Source organism: Hippocampus zosterae, chromosome 13 (genome assembly GCF_025434085.1).
Source record: "Hippocampus zosterae strain Florida chromosome 13, ASM2543408v3, whole genome shotgun sequence".
NCBI lineage: Eukaryota > Metazoa > Chordata > Actinopteri > Syngnathiformes > Syngnathidae > Hippocampus > Hippocampus zosterae.
In genome coordinates this window covers 6874587-6892960 of record NC_067463.1, presented here as the reverse complement: position 1 = coordinate 6892960, position 18374 = coordinate 6874587, and the positions used below count along the sequence as shown (strand labels likewise).

Sequence of the window (18374 nt, the reverse complement as noted above, 5' to 3'; positions counted from 1 at the left end):
GTGCGCCCTATATCTGAAAACAGGCCATTCATGGAATGTGTGCCTTATACTCTTAAGGGCCTTAAAGTGTGGAAAATACGGTAAATTTGGATATCATAGACTGTAATATAAATTGTGGCCTCCTCTCTATTAGGCACTCTCCTTTCGAGCAAAGAGTACATGCCAAATATTTTTTTGCTGCTCGACAAGTTGTTTCCATACGTAGATGCATACCTGCATTCATGAATTACATTGAACAAAATGTACAATGCATGATCTTACATTTTAAATAATTTGTTAATATACAGTACATCATGGGGATAATGTTAATGGGGGTAATGACTACCAGTGTGGTAATAGTCGTTTTTGCACAGTGCCGCTTGTAAATCAACACTGCAACTGCTGCTCCAATCTGATTAGAACAGACAGACGGCCTTTAGAGAGATCAAACGATGACAAACGGGATCCACATCACCGTGTGACATTCTATTTCGGAACGACTTGTGTTTGTGTGAAATGTTTTGATCCTTCCGAGCGGTTGTGTTTAATCACATCAGACATTAGCGCTCCATTTGGGAATCACCGTTTGTCAGAGCTGACTCAGAACGACGACGTTGGGAAACACTAGTTGTGCTGCATTTGCGTGTTGTTTTGGCTCTTACTGGTTGATTGCTCAATGGACTGCGACTGCTCCAAGAGATGTTCCTTGGCTTTTACCGACTGGGACAGGACTGTGGCCAGTAGCTAAAAGAAAACACGGGACACATAAACACTCATGCACAATATATACACACACACACACACGCACACGCACACACACACACACACACACACACACACACACACACACACACACACACACACACACACACACACACACACGCACACACACATCACACATAAGCAGAGGCACTCAAAATAAGTGCATCAAAGTCATAACAAGCGTGACACCAACACAAGGTACACGCGTATAATCAGTAACTGTCGTATCTGTGACTTTTGAGTGTGTGTCTGCGCATGTGTGTGTGGCTTTAAAATGCAGGGTCTGGCCTGGTGAGTGACGTGGGTGTCAATAAATAAGAGTGTAGAGCTGGCTGGCTGTTGAATGGCTAACACTTTTGCCAGTCTGCGTGTTGATCATGAGTTGTCACCATTGACAGATGGTGTATTAATATGCTTATTGTTTATTTATTCTCTCGCCCCTTCCCCCAACCCCCCACCACCCAACACACAACACACACACAAAAGTGACAAAAAGCGTGTTGTACCTTGACCCCCTCAGATTGCGCATTCAGGCCCGGCGCGTTGAGGCCGTGCGTGTTGACTCCCGGTGTGGGTGCTGGGTGAGGACTGGGAGCGGGCGTGGTCAACACATGAGTGTTCCCCGAGCCCTGCAGGCTGCTTGACGAGCGGGCACTTCCGAGACTGCCCACGCTGCCGCTGCGTTCACCACCTAGAGACCAAAGGTGGCATAAGTACTTCCATTTCAGGAGAAGGGAAAAAAAACCTCTCTGAGAGTAAAAACATATTTTTTTCTGTCAGTTATGTACCATACCCGTTTTAGTAAATTGCACCCAAAATAATTTCCCCCTTTTATTAAATTCCAAAGCGATTGTGAGAATAATAATAATAAAAAAAATCATAATAAAAATTATTTTTAAAAATGAGGTCGTCAGTGTCGTCGTTTGAGGGCTAGCTAGCATTGGCTCGGTTTTTATGCTTTGCTAACACTATGAAATGAGTTGTAGACACAATAGGAGAAAAAAAGCCTCTTTTTTGCACACAAAATAATTTACCCCTTTTATTAAACTCCAAAGTACTCGTAGTGAGAAGCAGCATTCGCCAGTTTGAATGTTTTTTTTTGTTTTTGTTTTTTGGTCAAGCAAAGTACATACACTGCAAAATCTACTAAAGTACATTCACAAAGTATTGGCACGATTGACACACACACACACTCACACACTCATGTTTACCTGCGAGCGGTTTGCGCAGCACCCAGATGTCCTCACTGGTGCTGCTCTGCTGGCCCAAAGTGGGAGAACCCTGAGGGCTCAACTCGGTGGTCCGAGAACCTGTCAACACACGCAAAAGGACACACACACTGATGACCAAACACATTTCCGCAATTTTTTTTTTATTATTATGCAAGAGCGAGAACAGGACATGTGATCCCTTTGGAGTAGCCTGCATTTTCACTTAAAATCGCTGTAAAATATGATCAGCTTTTTGTTCGTGGTTTTCTTTAACTGAAGCCACAGAAACAATTACTGCACGTTTTTTTGATGTTGTTATGGAACACAACATTAAAAACATGAAAACACATCAGTGTGGTGCTTGTTTAAAAAGTGTTTTTATATTGTGATTCAGATGTGGATGAAACTCCATTTTATGTTGACTAATATAATGTTTAAATTCAAGATTATTCAAGATTGTTTAAATTCAGATAATTCCAAAGGGTTCAAAGTAGACTTTTTTGCTGTCTAGCCATCAAATTGGACTTCTAAAAATTCCTAAACACCGTCTGGCTGCTTGCGTTGTGCACTCAGCGGCCACTTCATTAACAACAACAGCACAATCGAAATCGACAAAAAAATACTGCTCGATCTTGAGTGAATTTATTGAAGAGGTATTAATTAATTTGTTGACTTGAATTTATCGACTGAAAATGCAAAACTAACCCTTGTTTGCATGCTCTGCCGCCATGCAAACATGTTTATGTGTGGGAGAATTACTCTCAGATCCCTAATGTTTTTTTTTGTGTGTGTCTCTCTCTCTACAAATATTGTTTAATCCTTAGTGGGGGAAAAAAATATCCAGATTTGGATTTTGAGCTATTAACAATGTTGGATAGCAAGAACGTTGTTGGCACAGAATCACAGCGAGACTTTTTTTTTTTTTGGCACTGACATTTAAAACGGGCAAATGAAACAGGTTGAGTTACTTCCTGGTACAGTATGCTTTCGTGAAACTTCATCCGATTAAATCATGGGTGTCTAAAGTCTGGTTCGGGGGCTATTTGGCGGCCGCCTCACTTTTCACGCAAGCTTTGGCTATTCCTTTTGCCGCTCATCTTAAATCATCGATTCACACCAGTGGGACTAGTGGGACTGGTGCCACCAAGTGAAGCTACATTTTTGTCACCAAAATATTATACCCAATAAAACTGTACACCTGGCGGAACTTTATGAACCCTTTCAGGGACAGCGGTTACTACAGCGGACAGCTTATCATGTTATCAGGTGACTTGGAATAAATTTTAAATGGCTACTATGAAGTGTACTACTGTATGTACCTGTCTGACTTTGCTGCTCCTGAGAAGTGGAGAGAGGAGGAGGAGGAGTAGACAGAGGAGGAGGCGGAGGAGGAGGAGGAGTGGAGAGAGAAGGCGGAGAGATGGGAAGAGGCACGTACCCGAACGAGGAGAAGCGAGGGAGGGATTGCGCGTTGGGGTGAGGGGTGGGAGGGGAGGGCAGGTGCAGGGGGAGAACTTTGGAGGGGGGGTACGAGTGTCCGTTGAGCGAGCCGACGGGACAGGGGTTGGGCCTGCGCAGTAGCAGCGTGTGGCACTGCTGGGAGGGGGACAGGCCTGGGCTCGAGGCCAAGAGGATGATGAAGACGAGGAGGAAGGTGCAAAAAAAGAGATGCAAAACAACAACAACAACACAACACGACAACTCATCAGTCCACTTAAAAAAAAAAGATCAAGTAAGAATTCATCTGAAGAGAATGTAGGAGAAAAGAACATATCCAAATGTACTCGTATAAGGTCAAAACAAAGAATAGTACCAGTGTAGCAAGAAAGGAAATAGAGTGAAAAGCATTCTATCTCCACATGGCGTGACTTTGTAGCCAAATCATTCATTAACCCTTTCGGGGACGGCGGTTACTACAGTGGACAGCTTATTGATTCTCATTATAAAAGCATTTAGGAGAAGAAAAAAAAATCTAGAAACCCCCCCAAATGGGGATAAACTTCCAATATGCGTTTTTCATGAGAAATGGGGGTCTGACATTGTGAATGTCAACTACGTTAAAAAAAAAAAATTAAAAGGATATTTGTGAAATGACCACCACATTTTTGAACAGGATCAATGGAGATAGAAGCTTTTCCATGACAAAAGTAATGTATGAACAAGCAGCACCAGCATGCGTAACAGAGGCCTTCATCACAAAGGATTACACAGGGCTCTCTCAAAATGTGTATTTCAAATCATCTTGAGCCATTCAAATGAATGGAAATGCCATCAATCCGTTTCAGTCTCCACCACAAAAGAAAAAGGCAGCATGAAAAAATTCACCCTGTTCCTTTTTTGCTGGCTATTTTTGAGTAAAATCTGAGAAAACAGGAAGAACACCACATGCTAACGTGGGCCCAAAAAATGAGGTGCACAAGTGTGACTTGACTGCTTTATCATTTTAACATATTCAGATTTGAACCGTTCTTGGCTATTTTTTGCAATACTTATTCCGAAAGAACTCGATGAGAATTTGACTACCGTAATTGTTCATCCCTTATGGTGAGTCTCAAAGCAATGTTTCAAACAAAAGATAGTGATGACAGGTCATCCATCCAAGGTTGCTTTGTGATTCAGGCCTCTGTTGAGTTGAAAGGCTCCTTCCATAGACTGTATGATTAGATCTGGACAACATGAATACATTTAAAATATCCGTCCAATCAAAATATATCCGATATGAACCACCTAATCTTTAAAGGGGCGGTGTGATGAGTAAGTCTTTTACTCCCCAAAGGAGGTAGCTTTTGGCATCACTTTTGGTAACACATTGTTCATTGCCAATCTACAGTCTACGGTTGGATTCATTAGGTTGGATGGAACAATCGGAGAAATATTCACGGAGAGGGGAAAGACAGGTTGACGTGACGTTTTTTGGGGGAGGGGAAAAGCTATGATTCACGTTGTTAAAATAGCCGATGACGCTTGTAGCTGTCTACTACTAATGATTGGCTAAAGCTATATAAAGAGGCTGCTGAGCACACACGCGCGCACCGAGGCACGCACGCACACACGCACGCACGCACACACGCACGCACGCACGCACGCACGCACGCACGCACGCACGCACGCACGCACGCACGCACGCACGCACGCACGCACACAGCTGTGGTGTGAGTGGTCACCTGCCCTCTTGATGACTTCCACCATGTTGGACGGGAAGTAGCCCACGCGGTCATTCCCCGTGCGGTTATCGTGAATGCATCCCTTCCATCGGCCATCCGAGTGCTGCTCTAAAACCTGTCAGCACACCACCAACTCTTATTTAAAGACCACATATGTGAATAATGACTCCATGTGATACATAAGATGATGATTTGACACATTTAAACACTTTTGAGTATGCAATACTGTAACATTCATGGGGGGGGGGTTCTATTAATTTTCTGAAGTAGAGACTTGTAGGAATACACAGTACTGGAGTTCACAAGGTAAGGAGGGGATGGGGGAGGGGGGGGTCTCGATGTTTTGTACCGTAATAATGTCTCCCGCTTTGATGTTGAGGCTGGTGAGGTCGTAGTTGTTGCAGTAATCCTTCAGCGCTCGCACCTGCATGGCAGCGGACGCGTCTGCAATGCACAAGTGAAGCTGAGCAGAGTTAGTCGCATGAAAGGAAGCAGTCGGCGAAGCCGTGGAGGATTGTCCATCTCATATCAAAGCAAAAGCGCCTTCCATCCGGAGTACTATCATTTTCCTTTAGTTCCAAAAAACCAAAAAGATCACAAAAAACTTCACGCAGAGCCTCAGTACACAATACCATATCCATAAATGCTTTTACAAACCATCCAGAGAAGTCATTCTCAACCACACATGTGGGAAATGATCAAATTTCACTAACAATAATGAGTTCATTAATTACTGTACAGGATGAGACGTAGTAACAGAAAAAAAAAGATTTTCATTTTGTTGTCACATCCCTACACCACTAGTGTTAAATTTGCACTCGCAGAGCTCACCTCTGAGGAGTTGCTTGATCTCACGGCTGGCCTGTGTGGTGGTGAACTGGTTCACGATGTCCAGTGCAGTTTGACTCAAAGTGTTCCTCACTCCGGCGCTGATCCCACTCTGAATGAATAAATGACAGTCATGCAGTATAAAGTTGTGAGTTTCTATATAGTCTATTACGTAACCGACAGGCCACATCTACCGATGTTGAATTACTCGTAGCTTTCCATACCAACCCTGCACACCGTTGAGCAACCCCGTACCAGTCACAACACTATATTCTTGTTTTAATGAAGTCCACTTTTAGCAAGACTGTGATCCGTTCTATTCCTATCAACGAGGAAAGATGATTTGTGATACAAGCGATGAGAGTGGTCATGAAACAAATTCAACTCATATCCCATCTGTACTTATTTTAAGACTCTAAAATTATATTATGTCCTTCAATCAGGGCTTTCAGTTCAATTGCCTGCTACCTTATGTTCTTGCAGTCTCACTTTCACTCCAGTGAGTCACTGCAGCCTCGCTCTCATCCAGAAGGCTGACAACAAAAGCTCCATAATGACTTTTCCGGCTAACGTCCTCAAAATTGCATCATCTCTCAAGCGTGACAAATACTGCCCAGCCTGACGTATTCCGTCAAAAATCTGCCAACGCTCAACTTGTTTTCTACTCAGACCATTTTGCACGCAGAAGGGCGATAGTGGCAAAAAATAATCAGGTTGAAGAAAGGTGAAGGTGGCACAAGCTAAAAAGACAGCTAGCATGTAAGAATGTTTGTTAATGGGCTAACAGGCTAAGCTAACTCCTGCTAGGCTTCAAACGTTAGAAGACGATGTTACTGATCCTACTGCAAGGAAACCCACTGCTTACGGCAACCGACAACACAATACAAAGACAAAAAACAAAGGGGAACATTTATTTACAAACATTATGAACATATGAATGTTGAACACGGGTTGTCCAACCAAGCTAAATTAATTCCATAGAACAATGATGTAGTGTTTACACATAACAGTTATTTTGAAATAAGCTTCCCGCTCAAGGTGACAAATAATTGGGGCTTTTTCAGAATTTTGAGATGACCTAGAAAAGCTTTCAATAAAATATTTTTTAATTAGTATTAATACTGGTTGTAACTTCATATTTTACAGCCGGAGCAAGGCGACCTCGGCAATGTATTTGCGACTTGAAAGTACGTATTTCAAAGTGCAACCGGTCTCCCCAGGACCCAAAACGTTTGAGAAGCCCTGACCCTGAGCGACTTACCTCAAGCAGGAGGCGCACTACTTCTGTCTTCCCACAGAGGGCAGCTTGATGCAGAGCTGTACCAGACTCAGACTGTCTGTTGATGTCAATGCCAGCCTGAATCAACAACCTGCAACACGTATTAGCCTGATTGGAATGTAGCAAAACCGCACTTAAAGGCGTTTTTACAGACTTAAAATTGTTTGATATCATTTGCAAAGTCTTCCGACCGTATCACGTCGATGTGTCCGTTCTTGGCGGCAAGATGGAGAGGTGACACCCCGTTGGGGTCGGACGGTTTGGGCTCCAGCATAGTGGCGCACATGTTGCTGCTGAGCAGTAGCTGCACCACCTAACACAAATATACAATCCAAGTGTGAAAAGGTGGATGAAATGACACGTTTTGCACTCACCACTGGTTTACTTGTGACATTTATCTTGCTTTCATACTCACTGCCACGCGTCCAAATTCGCAGGCGAGGTCCAGCGGTGTTTTTCCCGCCGTGTCTGAGATGCACGTGTTGGACTGGTGTTGCAGCAACATCTCTGACTGTAGACACACACACACACACACACACACAAAAAAGCACTGCATTAAAAATGTCACACTTCGTCAAAGCAAAACGCCTGCACGATGAGGCCCAAACGAAGAATGCAAAAAAAGGCCCGAGGACACAGCTGGTTACCCCGTCATAGTGTCCGTGCTGAGCAGACAGGTGGAGCGGGATCTGTCCTTCGTCCGACTGTCCGTTGACGGACGAGCCTGCCTTCAGCAGCATTTTCAGTGGTTCAGTCTTGCCCTGCCAGGCGGCGTAATGCAGAGGACGCATCCCTACATAAACAAAGGTGACACCCTTAAGCGCACGAATGTGAGGAAAATTTCCAGAAGTAATTTAACATGACAATATTAAGTCACAGAATTTGTGGATCGGGGGCGGGGGATGGGTTCAATGGGGACACCAACCTCATACTGTAAATCGACTGCGAACGCGACAGTTTTTATGGTATGTTCCAAATCACATATGTGATTTGCTGTAAAATGTTATAACTGAAATAAAGTGTGTATTTTTATTGTCTGGTGATCAGTCCAAGTAAGGTAAAAAAGGGATGACTAGCCACTGCCTTCTGTTCATGGCTCTTGTTGCTAGGGAGAGTTCATCGGTTTCATTGCCCTTAATTAAAGCCAATGTCTATTATTCATTCATTCATTCATTTTCCGAGCCGCTTGATCCTCACTAGGGTCGCGGGGGTGCTGGAGCCTATCCCAGCTGTCTTCGGGCAGTAGGCGGTGGACACCCTGAATCGGTTGCCAGCCAATCGCAGATGTCTATTATGATTGTGGCTATTTGTATTGGCGCTCATATTTGTATTGCTGCCCTGATTTTTGTATTCCATCACCCACTTGGCAATCGAGTACATCTATCCGTCAAAGCAATCATGTTTGACAAGGATATGAGCTGCTGTCATTTGCACCGATAACAAATGTTTTGAAAATGACTAAATAGAACAAGCGTCTGTATAGCTTGTCTATTGCCTATCCCAGTTGACTTTGGGGTGAGAGGCAGGGTACATCCTGGACTACTTGCCAGCCAGTCACAGGACACACCTGGATGGAGAAAACATTCGTAAAACCTGCCCCCATGAACAGCGCATCCAAACTTGTCGCCCAGTTTGTGAGTGCCCGTGCAGTTAGTGAGTGCCCTTCTAATGGCAGCCGCCCAAAAAGCCCTCAGCTATGATTCCATGATGAGCCCCACATCACCGGTCTGAGTCAAGCGCAGTTTGAGAGCGGGCCTACCACACTCTGAGGGGAAATTTTCGGCCTGAAGAAGAAGAAGAAGAGAGCAGCTGCAGAAGGAAGAGCTTGAGAGTCTCAAAAGGATGACTGACAAGCTTGGAAACACTACAGAGGAGGTATATTATTGGATATGATGCAGCAAGTCCCCAAATGACTTCAGTTAGGACTAATTGAATGGTTCACATAATGGAGACACATTGTGCAAAATTGCTAAAATGTAAAACACAAACATTTTTCTTGCAACTGGCGCAGGGGTCTGCAACCTGCGGCTCAAGAGCATCTGCTATTTAATTTCAAACTACTTTTGTTTTTCAAATGTAATTCCGTATTTGAACATTACACTGATCTTAGAACGTTAAAATCTAACTACTGATTTTTTTTGGGGGGGGGGGGGTGGTCCAAAACATGCGTCACGTTTGGCTCGTTGCGGGTTAGGGTTGGGGTTAGGGTTGTCGGGGATAGCAGGGTGAGTTAGGGTTGGTTTAGGGTTAGGGTTGAGATAGAGTTAGGGGGTTAGGATAAAAGTTAGGGGTTAGGGTTAGGTTTAAGGTTATGGCTTAGGGTTAGTATTAGATGTTACACCTTTTTATATATTTATATAAAGATATACCCATGTATCTACAGTATCTATCTATCTATCTATCTATCTATCTATCTATCTATCTATCTATCTATCTATCTATCTATCTATCTATCTATCTATCTATCTATCTATCTATCTATCTATCTATCTATCTATCTATCTATCTATCTATCTATCTATCTATCTATCTATCTATCTATCTATCTAGCTAGCTAGCTAGCTAGCTAGCTATCTAGGTCGATAGCTAGATAGATACAGAGCTAGTCGCTAGTTAGCTGTGGTCAACTGGTTAGCATGTACGCCCCAGCTCCAGCTTTTCTCTGTAGAGTTTGCATGTTCTCCCCGTGCCTGTGTTTGATTTCTGCGGGTACTGCGGTTTCTTCGCACATTCCGAAAACATGCATGGCGGGTTAATGCAACACCCACAACTCAACTCAACTCAGCTCACTTTACAGTTTACACTAAGCAGCAGTTTGGCAAATGGTGTGTGACAACATAATAATCTTGGTTTGTTTTGACCCAATTTTTTGCATGAGTAACGCAAAAGTTTGGTTTATTTTTCACCCAACTGTTTTTAAGTGCACCCTTTCACTCTTGCGCACACGGGACAACATGGCTCTTAATGTATACGAGCCGAGGATGCGCGTCTCGTTTAAAAACCGACACTGTTACACACTTCGGTCAGGGAACGCTTTAGAATCTCCCCCACTCAGAACTCTGCCAGCAAATTCCGCGTAGACAAAGCAGGCACGACATTACACACCGTTTGCTATATTTAGAAAGATCTTCCACTACCCCCCAGGAAGCATGTTAGCTCCGCTGATTGGCCACCTTCCGAGTTGCCTGTTTTTTTTCTTCCAAGGCAGGAATCAACAGGGATGCCCAGGTCGGCCACCTTATCCTGGCATCTTAAGCGGCGTTTTAACTGCTGGCTGCCTTCATACGGGGCTGTCTAAACGTTTCCCACTGTAGGCCAAATACAGAAAAATGGAAGGAAGAAGGGGGCCCAATTCACTTTGTGTTTATGAAACATGTAAATAATTCAATATGCCAGGGGGTTAGGGCTGGGGAAAGCATAGCCTGGGGGCCAGTTCACAAACGGACACAAATGATTGCACGCTTTGATCATTTGCATGCACTCCAGTGAGTCAATTTCTGCTTCCATAATGTCAAAAACTGTGCGCTGCCGTTGAGCTGAATTTAAGGGCATGAGTGGAGCCGCTTTAATTGGCCGTGAAGTTAGTCGGCTGTGTTCACTACCACAACGGCGCTTACAGCACGTTCATAGGCATATATTCTTTAGTCTTTGCATAAAGCATTACGGTGGAACCCCCACATGCTTACAGCTGAGCAACCCTGGATTTACCTTGTCATAAATTGCTTTTCTTCTATATATTTATTTATTTACTTTTTTTTCCCAGTTATTGGTGTCTGTGTGTTTATATTTATATATAAACCCTTAACTCTTCACAACCAGTGTGACATCTTTTAACATGTCAACTATAACGTGGACATGCACAAAGCCTCCTACATCCCTTCAGGAGCGCAACAAACAAATAATTGATGGGTTCCTCGCAACATCCCCTGTGGTGAACTACTCAGATAGGAGGTACAGCAAAAAGAAGGCCTGGGGTGGGGTCAGCGTCCATTTCGAGACACACCATGGATGACAGACTTGGGAAGAGGCAGTCCTCCATCCTGGAGGATTTACGCCTTCCATCTGCATGGAGACTTCTGTCCTGTCCTGTTCTGCCAGACTGGGATGGATGGTGATATTAGAAAGGAGGGGTGGGGGGGCAAATCTGGGCTGTGCTGCTTTCTCTTGGCTCAGGCTCTCACGTCTGCTCTCTGTTTGCTGTGCACACAAATCTGTCATTTTTGTACAAATATTATTTCTGTCCTCAGAAAGCTCACCGTTTGATTACATAAACTGGGGCTTGTTTTTCTCCGCATTTACAGTATGGCCGCAACAGCTTTTTATAAACAGCACCTCAAATATGAGGCGCACCTTTCGAGGAACGGCAATTCTTGAAAACATTTCGGATCTTGTTAAATATTTCTACTGTCCTCCAAAAATGTTTCTTGGATGCATTCCGGGTTTGAGCGCACTTCTTGGTTGTCATTATTATTCTTGAAAAATTCATTCATTCATTCATCTTCCGAGCCGCTTGATCCTCACTAGGGTCGCGGGGGGTCGCTGGAGCCTATCCCAGCTGTCCTCAGGCAGTAGGCGGGGGACACCCTGAATCGGTTGCCAGCCAATCGCAGGGCACACAGAAACGAACAACCATTCGCACTCACACTCACACCTAGGGACAATTTAGAGTGTTCAATCAGCCTGCCACGCATGTTTTTGGAATGCGGGAGGAAACCGGAGCACCCGGAGAAAACCCACGCAGGCCCGGGGAGAACATGCAAACTCCACACAGGGAGGCCGGAGCTGGAATCGAACCCGGTACCTCTGCACTGTGAAGCCGACGTGCTAACCACTGGACTACCGGGCCGCCCTTCTTGAAAAATGATATGATTTATTTCCCCCCCCCCCCCCCCTTTATTATTGTCAAGATTTTTTTTAATTTCAGGAATACCAGGACTTGACTCTTGCAACATTTTTGTGTTGTAAAACAATGATTTCCTGTAAAATCACAAGTTTGTGATTTAATATTCTGATTTCATTCTTGTAAAATTGAGATCAACCCACAATGCATTGCTCACAAGCAAGATGGCATCCCCCATATCTTCCACTTCCATTCATTTCCCAATGAGTATTCTTCCCCCATTCGCTCAGTGTCGTAAGCCTTCAACACAGCGAAATGAAAGATGCAAATTACCTTTTAAAAAAAAATTTTTTTACCTTTATTGTCTTTAATGTCCACGGCTGCCTGCGCCTCCAGCAGCAGAGAGATCATCTCCTTATTGCCGCTCAGAGCGGCGTGATGCAGAGGCGACAACCTTCACACATGCACAGATGAGGTGAAAACGTTACACGTCAATACACGCGTATGCGTAAAATCAAGAGCATAACTTGAAGCCGAATTAATCTTTGGCATAGAACAGCTCCACCCCTCGGCTCAGTGTGAGAGCGACGAAAAGGGGGGGAAGGGGGGGGGTTCAAATGACCTACTTCCATTAATAAGCAATTGCTCTGCCCTAGAGCCTGGCATACACACATAGCGCGTGTGTGTGTGTGTGTGTGTGTGTGTGTGTGTGTGTGTGTGTGTGTGTGTGTGTGTGTGTGTGTGTGAGTGTGTTTGTGGACATGCGGGAGTGTCTAATGGATCCCCCGTGAATGTAGAAGCTGGGCCCTGGAGCCGAATCGACCAATCATCAGTCATTAACGATGCAGTTGGCACCAATGATGTGATTCTACTGAAATTGTTAAAAAAAAAAATCCAAAGCCAAATGGAACACGGTGGCAAACCGTGCATGTGCGCACATTACGATGAAACCAATCACAAATTCTAAAATTAGCCCAAAATCAAGAGTTGCGCATCCAAGGGAACACTTAAAAAAATGTCCACTCACTCCTGGCCAGAACACAATGAATATTACTTTGCCTTTTGGGTAAATTGTACTTGGAAGAGTCGCTCAAATGTTGAACATTAGTTATGTTATCTTGAGTATTTTTAAGAATACAGGTGTACCTCTACTTACGAACGTCTCTTCAAGTTACGAAACGCCTCAACAGGAAAACATTGCCTCTGGTTACAAAAGAAATTTCAAAAGGTAATGAGACGTTTCGATAGTTTCACATAAATATGCATCACCCATAAAAAGTGTTCACCAGTCCAGCAATCGCTCACGATGCTGATGTTTGGACATTATCGAAGGATTATTAAAAGCCGACAAAAGCAAAAATCAGTTCTTTACAAAACACTAGGCAGAAACCACTTCTGAGAGAGAACATGGACTAAAGAGGGCAAAAAACGACAAGGACGCAATTAAAAGTTAAAAGACCATCATTTTTATGATTGACTCAATTCTTTGTTTTTTACATCATGCACAACTCTCATTCATTGTGCAATCATGTCATTGTAACATGTATTTGTTCCATATTCGGATGCATTTTTCTATCTGAATTTTGGGGGAGTTTGGAACGGATTAGGGCATTTACATGGAAAACGCGTCTTGACTTACAAAACGTTCTTGTTACGAAAGTTCTTTCAGAACCAATTAATGTCGTATGCAGAGGTTGAGATACGTTCCGCTACTTTTGTTCTGATCTACTATTATTTGTTTTGGATCATCAAAGAGACTTGTGAGCGGTCACGAGAAAAGAACAATTTTGAAAAATAATATTTTTTACACCCCTGTATCTTGCGATTGCGAACGATGTGATTTTCATCCAGTTCAATTCTGGTTGTTCACTTAGCATGACTACTTCAAACCTTTGACTTGAAGCTATCACAAAATAGTAGCGGCAGAAACATTTTCTACATTTTAAACCATTATTCTCTCATTAAACGATTTAGGGGGAAAAAGGCGTTTCTCCTTACCCGTCTGCATCCTGAATGTTGACGTTCACTCGCTTGGCTGCTCCGAGGAGCTCTGAAACACAAGAAGATCTTCTAATAGAAAGAGTCGACTAGGAAAAAAATATGTATTCATGTATTCTCTGCTCTCCATATTCATTCATTTCCCCGCAGGTTTCCGGCACGCGGCGCCACTTTTCGGCCTCCAGGGAGTCGAGGTGAGCTCGGGACAAGTGACCAGTTGAATGGAAGCACAATGTCACACTGAGGCTGTGAAGGAGCCGACAGAGTCACCGCTGCTACTGAATTACAACTACTTGCTGGATATACTGGGCCAAACATTCGAGTAGTGACGCAGTAATATAAGACGTTATTTTGTCATTCATCTTTTTGATCTTTTTGAACTATAGCCTGTGTAGTGGTCGGAAGTAAAGAAGCACAAATTACATTTTTCAGCTATCTGTACTAGAGTTGTAATAGTTTGGGATTTTTTTCTATATATTTCATATTCTCTCTCTCTACACACACACATATATATATATAAAAATATATATATATATATTTATATGTATGTGTATTTTTTTAAATTAGTTTGTATAAATTAAAAAAAAACGAATCGCTTATTACTATTCAAATTCTGCTCATCGTATCCCAAAGTCAACGGGGAAAAACAAAACTGTTTTCCAATTTGGTGGCGGCGAGGGTGGCAGATGTGGGTTTATCTTTGCAAAAAAGCGCAGTGGGAGTGTTTGTTTGTTTGTTTGTTGTCAACCACGTATATTTTCCTAATGTTTGGCTGTGTGCGCATGTGAGCGCAATCGTGATGTGCGTGTGGCGATAACCTTGATCTTTGAAAGCACATAAGAAGGATGAAGACACCAAACTGCAGCAAGGACCGCTCATGCACACATTTACACCCCCCCCCCCCCCCCCACACACACACATACAGTGCTGGTTTGCTTCTCTGCCTCTACTTTTTCTTTTTTTTTCTTTTTTTGTCAAACCCTCATAATCCGTGCACCAGGCCGTAATCTGAGGCTGTTCTGTAATCTGGGCAAAAGCTTTTCCCCCCTCCACTCCGCACATCCCTATCTGCACTTCATCCCTTCATCCTGCTCTCACACTCTAATTTCGACTGTAATTTGTAAAAGAGTGGCATCTGATTGGTGGTTGTGCGGCTCTGTTTACACTCGGCGGCTGACGAGAATGCGTGCGCGTGTGTTTGCACCCTTCCCGCTGCCATTGCTCTTGGATTAAATGTGGAAAAAAAAGAGCCCCCCCCCCCCTCCTCCCTCAGTGCACTGGCAGCTGAATCAATGAGTACGGATATCTGTGTCAGCGTCAGACTGTCATTTAGTCACATGAACCCCAGCAGCCGGCAGCATCCACCCTGATGATCTTTTTTTCCCCAATAGGTTGCTCTCGGGGGCATGACGCTGCGCCTATAGCGCTCAAATCCATCAGCATTTGTGTTCCTCTTTTAGCCGTAGAAGAAGGGAGCATTTAGAATTGCCGTCAGTGCGATGCAATGCGGTTCTTCATGTGGCCTTGGGGGGGGAGGAAAGGTGAGGCCCGATGTAATGAACCACGGCTAGGCTAGGTAAGGTTGAGCATTTACAGTCTTGAAATATTTATTGCGTGAAAATTCCCCCCCCCCACCCCACCCCCGATCCCCTAGATCAGAATACAAAAATGAATTAGTACATCCCAAAAATGAATTACAACAGCATTTATGACTGACATTTTATTTTTTTTTAATTCAGAATTTGTTTTTCCCCTTCAGAAAGTATTTTGTATTCATTTATTTCATGAAGAAATACTTTTTACTTTCGGTTTTAAAACATGTAAATGACTAAGCATTTGAATAAATGTTGTATTGCAAATGATGGTAAAGTACAAAATAATCATTCATTCATTCATTTTCCGAACCGCTTTATCCTCACAAGGGTCACGGGGGTGCTGGAGCCTATCGCAGCCGTCTTCGGGCAGTAGGCGGGGACACCCTGAACCGGTTGCCAGCCAATCGCAGGGCACACAGAGACAAATAACTATCCACGCTCACACTCACACCGAGGGAGGGATAATTTAGAGTGTTCGATCAGCCTGTCACGCATGTTTTTGGAATGTGGGAGGAAACCGGAGTACCCAGAGAAAACCCACGCAAGCACGGGGAGATCATGCAAACTCTACACAGGAAGGCCGGAACTGGAATTGAACCCGGCACCTCTGCACTGTGAAGTCCACTCAACTTGTGGGCCGCCCCAATACAAAATATATCACAGATATATTTTGATTAACTAAAGATTAACTTTTTTACCAGATTAACTAAAATAAAATCAATCACATTCTTAAAAAACATTGCACATGTTGATTGGTATAAAAGATGTCCAATGTGTGTAGAGTGTATATGTATATGTATATAGAGTGTGTATACTGTCTTGTCTATATGTAATTGTCCTAATTATGTTGTGCTGTGTATGTTTTTTGCTCAATGTCCGGAACAGCACAGAGGGACTGTCCTCCGAGACAAGTTTCTCCTATGGGAGACCTAATAAAAAGTCAAATCAAATCAAAAAAAGATGCGGGTGATTTATGTGCTGTACCTATTAAAATTGGCAAATTGTAAAATAAAATAAGTGGTTATGTCAAGTTTACATATTTAGCATTATAAATGAGCGCTCAATTGTCATTTAAAAAGGAAATAGAAAATATAACAATGAATTCTTTTTTCATTGTGAAAAAAAAGTGTTATTCATTTAATTCATTTATGTTTTTTTTTTCTCCTGAAAATGGCGTATGCAAAAGTACTTATTTATTTTGCATTTATTATCTTGTTCACTAATTAGTGTGGCTATTTCCTGTCAACAAGAATAACAAGAAATATTAATCAAATGAACTATTTTGAGTGCAAAAACATTGTACTTTTTTACTTACTGGTTACATTTTTAAATTGCACATTACATTCTATATTATTATGAATACTTTTTGTTAGTAGCAACAGGTTCATAATATTTAATTGAAGTATCAAGAATGATTTCATCCTTAAAATGTTACCTATTTTATTTTTATAACCTTTCGGGAGGAAAATTGTACCTAATAAAATGACCCAAGAGCGAAACATTATTGAACATTTTATGTCATTAATTACACATTTTCTCATCATCGGTGGGTCGTGCGGAGTTCAAAATGCCATGTTAATTTTAGCCAGGATGCCGCATCCGAGACAATGTTACCGTGGCAACCGCTCGACGTGCCATTGCATATGCATCTCGCACACGCTCAGCCGCTTTGGCTATGATATGAGACTGTGATATTTTCCCGCAACAAGCTCGTCTCGCGTGGCAATGTCCAATCGTGCGGTCCGCATGAAATTATTTCTGATTTCATTCGCATTCTACGCCAGTAAGACGCTTCCGGGCAACTTTTTGGAATAGACTCTCTGAAGACATCTCCCTTGAGATGGGAAGTGGTGAGGAGTGAGGTTCTCCTGGGTTCTCATTATCAGGATTCCTCAAGTCCTGTTTCGACCTCTGTCTGTTTGCACATTTGCACACGCGCGTGAAAGTCAATCGAGGCTCACGGGGACGCCATTGGAGATGATTGAAAAATAGCTAAACGTGTAAAAAAAGAAAAAAAAAAAGGCGTTGCAGCTCCGTGGTAAAAACTGCACTACGCTGTAGCACTCAGTTGAAAAGCATCAAGACATCATTTTGGCCTCTCACAATCAGAAAAGCATCATCACTGAGTAAAATCTCTTTTCATTCTATTTAATTATGTCAATATCCATCCATCCATCCATTTTCTGATCCGCTTATCCTCACAAGGGTCGCGGGTTGTGCTGGAGCGTATTATGTCAATATTGCATGCTTAAAAAAAAGTCAAATAGTATAGAGTGGTCCAGTGGTTAGCGTGTCGACCTCACAGTGCAGAGATACCGGGTTCAATTCCAGCTCTGGCCTCCCTGTGTGGAGTTTGCATGTTCTCCCCAGGCCTGCGTGGGTTTTCTCCGGGTACTCCGGTTTCCTCCCACATTCCAAAAACATGCATGGCAGGTTGATCAAACACTTGAAATTGTCCCTCGGTGTGAGTGTGAACGCGAATGGTTGTTCGTCTCTGTGTGCCCTGCGATTGGCTGCCGACCTGTTCAGGGTGTCCCCCGCCTACTGCCCGAAGACGGCTGGGATGGGCTCCGGCACCCCCCGCGGCCCATGTGATTATAAAGCGGATCAGAAAATGGATGGAAAATGATATTGAATGGTGTTTTTCTCATTAAAAAAAAAAATCAAAAATATATGTTTTTTATTATTATTTTTTCTTTCAGAGGGCTTGGTTATAAA

General features: G+C 43.1%; 1 protein-coding gene across 5 annotated transcripts in view; it reads right to left on the bottom strand.

Moving 5' to 3' along the window:
- Window positions 1-18374, bottom strand: part of LOC127613649 (caskin-1-like) — a 34953-nt gene that overhangs the window by 13478 nt on the left and 3101 nt on the right. For 4 of the 5 annotated variants that reach the window (XM_052084760.1, XM_052084761.1, XM_052084762.1 and 1 more), the window contains exons 2-14: window positions 14062-14113; window positions 12420-12517; window positions 7871-8016; window positions 7639-7734; window positions 7415-7536; window positions 7206-7314; window positions 5948-6056; window positions 5466-5560; window positions 5117-5231; window positions 3272-3565; window positions 1953-2051; window positions 1248-1432; window positions 642-723 (exon numbers count right to left, since the gene is read on the bottom strand). In XM_052084760.1, the coding sequence (XP_051940720.1) occupies window positions 642-723; window positions 1248-1432; window positions 1953-2051; window positions 3272-3565; window positions 5117-5231; window positions 5466-5560; window positions 5948-6056; window positions 7206-7314; window positions 7415-7536; window positions 7639-7734; window positions 7871-8016; window positions 12420-12517; window positions 14062-14113 (1602 nt within the window). The remainder of the gene's footprint in view (window positions 1-641; window positions 724-1247; window positions 1433-1952; window positions 2052-3271; window positions 3566-5116; window positions 5232-5465; window positions 5561-5947; window positions 6057-7205; window positions 7315-7414; window positions 7537-7638; window positions 7735-7870; window positions 8017-12419; window positions 12518-14061; window positions 14114-18374) is intronic. The other variant, XM_052084764.1, reaches the window with a different exon arrangement.